At 48.1% G+C, this 5000-nt stretch overlaps 1 protein-coding gene across 1 annotated transcript in view; it reads left to right on the top strand.

Moving 5' to 3' along the window:
• The window catches only part of LOC144952692 (uncharacterized), a 63499-nt gene that overhangs the window by 207 nt on the left and 58292 nt on the right, over positions 1 to 5000 (top strand). Inside the window, 3 exon segments of the mRNA XM_078883170.1 lie at positions 356 to 432; positions 1822 to 1931; positions 4465 to 4601. Of these exon segments, the coding sequence (XP_078739296.1) occupies positions 367 to 432; positions 1822 to 1931; positions 4465 to 4601 (313 nt within the window). The 5' untranslated portion in view covers positions 356 to 366.

A 5000-nucleotide genomic window follows, 5' to 3' on the forward strand; every position in this document is an offset into this window, starting at 1 on the left:
TCTTCTCCCTCCTGCGGGCGCCTTGACCCCTTCCCGGGCAAGGCTTCCAGGCGAGACCGTGGTCGCGTGTGCGGCCTTATCTTTTCGACACCGATACATTTAAAAAAGAAATATAAATGTATAATCGATATATTTAACCAGTTACTAATTTCAGCAGAGACTAACGAATACGTCAGTATTGTTCGGGGGGTGGGGAGGAAGGTATTTTGTTTCGTCGCTAACTAAAGAAATACGAAATGTTAACTTTTTTTAACACCACGAGAAGTGGTGGTGGTGTTTGTTGTTGTTTATTATTGTTGTTGTTGTTGTTGTTTATTATTGTTGTTGTTGTTTATTGTTGTTGTTGTTGACGAAGGCTTCTGAGTCATGCAGCGTTGCGGTGGTTTTGGTTCGGAGCGAGAGCTCCACTCTGAGGCCCACAGAGCAGCAAAGGTGCTCACCACTCACTCACCACTCACTCACTTACACACTTACTCACCACTTACACACTTACTCACCACTTACACACTTACTCACCACTTACACACTTACTCACCACTTACACACTTACCACTCACTCACACTCACCACTCACTCACTTACTCACACTCACTCACTTACACACTTACCACTCACTCACCACTTACACACTTACCACTCACTCACACTCACCACTCACTCACCACTCACTCACTTACTCACTTACACACTTACTACTCACTCACCACTTACACACTTACCACTCACTCACACTCACCACTCACTCACCACTCACTCACTCACTCACTTACACACTTACCACTCACTCACCACTTACACACTTACTACTCACTCACCACTTACACACTTACCACTCACTCACACTCACCACTCACTCACCACTCACTCACTTACTCACTTACACACTTACCACTCACTCACCACTCACCACTCACTCACCACTCACTCACTCACTTACACACTTACCACTCACTCACCACTCACTCACTTACTACTCACTCACACTCACCACTCACTCACCATGTTGATGTTGGTGATGATGTTGATGATGGTAATGGTGATGTTGGTGATGTTGATGATGGTAATGGTAGTGATGATGTTGATGATGGTGGTGATGTTGATGATGTTGATGATGGTGATGTTGGTGATGATGTTGATGTTGGTGGTGATGTTGATGATGATGATGATGTTGATGATGATGTTGATGATGTTGATGATGGTGATGCTGATGATCGTGGTGTTGGTGGTGATGTTGATGATGATGATGTTGATGATGATGTTGATGATGGTGATGTTGATATTCATGTTGATGATGTTCATGATGGTGATGTTGATGATGGTGGTGATGTTGATGATGGTGATGTTGATATTCATGTTGGTGATGATGATGGTGATGTTGGTGATGATGATGTTGATGATGTTGATGATGTTGATGATGGTGATGATGGTGATGATGATGTTGATGATGTTGATGATGTTGATGATGGTGATGGTGATGATGATGTTGATGATGATGATGATGTTGATGATGATGGTGGTGATGGTGATGTTGGTGATGTTGATGATGATGATGTTGATGTTGTTGATGATGTTGATGATGTTGATGTTGATGATGGTGATGTTGATGATGATGATGTTGATGTTGTTGATGATGTTGATGATGGTGATGTTGATGATGGTGATGTTGATGATGATGTTGTTGATAATGATGTTGATGATGATGTTGATGATGTTGATGATGGTGATGTTGATGATGATGTTGTTGATAATGATGTTGATGATGATGTTGATGATGTTGATGATGGTGATGTTGATGATGTTGTTGATGTTGGTGATGTTCAGGGGATTGCCAGAGTGCTGGACAAAGGGGGTGGTGGTGATGGTGGTGATGGTGGTGATGGCGGTGATGGCGGTGATGGTGATGGGGTGAAGCCTTTGCCTCGTCCCTCTAGGTATGTTCAGCCTAAAAAATACAAGAGGCTACACGGGGGAGCTTTGTCTGTGTGTGCGTGCGTGTGTCTGTCCGTGTGACTGTGTGTGTGTCACTGTGTGTGTGTCACTGTGTGTGTGTCACTGTGTGTGTCACTGTGAGTGTGTGTGTCACTGTGTGTGTGTCACTGTGTGTGTGTGTCACTGTGTGTGTGTGTCACTGTGTGTGTGTGTCACTGTGTGTGTCACTGTGTGTGTCACTGTGTGTGTGTCACTGTGTGTGTGTCACTGTGTGTGTCACTGTGTGTGTGTGTCACTGTGTGTGTGTCACTGTGTGTGTGTCACTGTGTGTGTGTCACGGTGTGTGTGTGTCACTGTGTGTGTGTGTCACTGTGTGTGTGTGTGTCACTGTGTGTGTGTGTCACTGTGTGTGTGTGTCACTGTGTGTGTGTGTCACTGTGTGTGTGTGTGTGTCACTGTGTGTGTGTGTGTCACTGTGTGTGTGTGTGTCACTGTGTGTGTGTGTGTCACTGTGTGTGTGTCACTGTGTGTGTGTGTCACTGTGTGTGTGTGTGTCACTGTGTGTGTCACACTGTGTGTGTCACTGTGTGTGTGTCACTGTGTGTGTGTGTCACTGTGTGTGTGTCACTGTGTGTCACTGTGTGTGTGTGTGTCACACTGTGTGTGTCACTGTGTGTCACTGTGTGTGTGTGTGTGTCACACTGTGTGTGTGTCACTCTGTGTGTGTCACACTGTGTGTGTCACACTGTGTGTGTCACTGTGTGTGTCACTGTGTGTGTCACTGTGTGTGTCACTGTGTGTGTGTCACTGTGTGTGTGTCACTGTGTGTGTGTGTGTCACTGTGTGTGTGTGTGTCACTGTGTGTGTCACTGTGTGTGTGTGTGTCACTGTGTGTGTGTGTCACTGTGTGTGTGTGTCACTGTGTGTGTGTGTGTCACTGTGTGTGTCACTGTGTGTGTCACTGTGTGTGTGTGTGTGTGTCACTGTGTGTGTGTCACTGTGTGTGTGTGTGTCACTGTGTGTGTGTGTGTCACTGTGTGTGTGTGTGTCACTGTGTGTGTGTCACTGTGTGTGTGTGTCACTGTGTGTGTGTGTGTCACTGTGTGTGTGTGTGTCACTGTGTGTGTGTGTCACTGTGTGTGTGTCACTGTGTGTGTGTGTGTGTCACTGTGTGTGTGTGTCACTGTGTGTGTGTGTCACTGTGTGTGTGTGTGTGTGTCACTGTGTGTGTGTGTGTGTCACTGTGTGTGTGTGTGTCACTGTGTGTGTGTGTGTCACTGTGTGTGTGTCACTGTGTGTGTGTCACTGTGTGTGTGTGTCACTGTGTGTGTGTGTCACTGTGTGTGTGTGTGTCACTGTGTGTGTGTCACTGTGTGTGTGTGTGTCACTGTGTGTGTGTGTCACTGTGTGTGTGTGTCACTGTGTGTGTGTGTCACTGTGTGTGTGTGTGTCACTGTGTGTGTGTGTGTCACTGTGTGTGTCACTGTGTGTGTGTGTGTCACTGTGTGTGTGTCACTGTGTGTGTCACTGTGTGTGTGTGTGTCACTGTGTGTGTGTGTGTCACTGTGTGTGTGTCACTGTGTGTGTCACTGTGTGTGTCCCTGTGTGTGTGTGTCACTGTGTGTGTGTCACTGTGTGTGTGTCACTGTGTGTGTGTCACTGTGTGTGTGTCACTGTGTGTGTGTGTGTCACTGTGTGTGTGTCACTGTGTGTGTCACTGTGTGTGTGTGTGTCACTGTGTGTGTGTGTGTCACTGTGTGTGTGTCACTGTGTGTGTCACTGTGTGTGTCCCTGTGTGTGTGTGTCACTGTGTGTGTGTCACTGTGTGTGTGTCACTGTGTGTGTGTCACTGTGTGTGTGTCACTGTGTGTGTGTCACTGTGTGTGTCACTGTGTGTGTGTGTGTCACTGTGTGTGTGTGTGTCACTGTGTGTGTGTCACTGTGTGTGTCACTGTGTGTGTCCCTGTGTGTGTGTGTCACTGTGTGTGTGTCACTGTGTGTGTGTCACTGTGTGTGTGTCACTGTGTGTGTGTGTGTCACTGTGTGTGTGTCACTGTGTGTGTCACTGTGTGTGTGTGTGTCACTGTGTGTGTGTGTGTCACTGTGTGTGTGTCACTGTGTGTGTCACTGTGTGTGTCCCTGTGTGTGTGTGTCACTGTGTGTGTGTCACTGTGTGTGTGTCACTGTGTGTGTGTCACTGTGTGTGTGTCACTGTGTGTGTGTGTGTCACTGTGTGTGTGTCACTGTGTGTGTGTGTGTGTCACTGTGTGTGTGTCACTGTGTGTGTGTGTGTCACTGTGTGTGTGTCACTGTGTGTGTGTGTGTCACTGTGTGTGTGTGTGTCACTGTGTGTGTGTCACTGTGTGTGTGTGTGTGTCACTGTGTGTGTGTGTGTCACTGTGTGTGTGTCACTGTGTGTGTGTGTCACTGTGTGTGTGTGTCACTGTGTGTGTGTGTCACTGTGTGTGTGTCACTGTGTGTGTGTGTGTGTCACTGTGTGTGTGTGTGTGTCACTGTGTGTGTGTGTGTCACAAGGGAGGTTTCACCGCTGTCCGTGTTGAGGTCGCGTGCTCTGGACGTCACGTTCCACGTGGGCGACTCGTACACGGTGCTGGACACCATCGGCACCGGGGCATACGGGGTGGTGTGTGCGGCCCGGCACACACGCACAGGTACGCACACACACACACATGCACACACACACACGCACACGCACACACACACACACACACACAGGTACACACACACACGCACACACGCACGCACACACACGCACACACACACACAGGTACACACGCACACACGCACACACGCACAGGTACACACACACACACGCACACACGCACACACAGACACGCACACACAGACACACACACACACGCACAGGTACACACACAGGTACACACGCACACACACGCGCAGTCATACAGTCATACATACACACACGCAGGTACACACACACACACAGGTACACACGCACACACAGGTACACACACACGCACAGTCATACAGTCATACATACACACACGCACATGTACACACAGTGACACACACACAGTCATACATACACA

The sequence above is a fragment of the Lampetra fluviatilis genome, chromosome 69 (assembly GCF_964198595.1).
Source record: "Lampetra fluviatilis chromosome 69, kcLamFluv1.1, whole genome shotgun sequence".
Taxonomy (NCBI): domain Eukaryota; kingdom Metazoa; phylum Chordata; class Hyperoartia; order Petromyzontiformes; family Petromyzontidae; genus Lampetra; species Lampetra fluviatilis.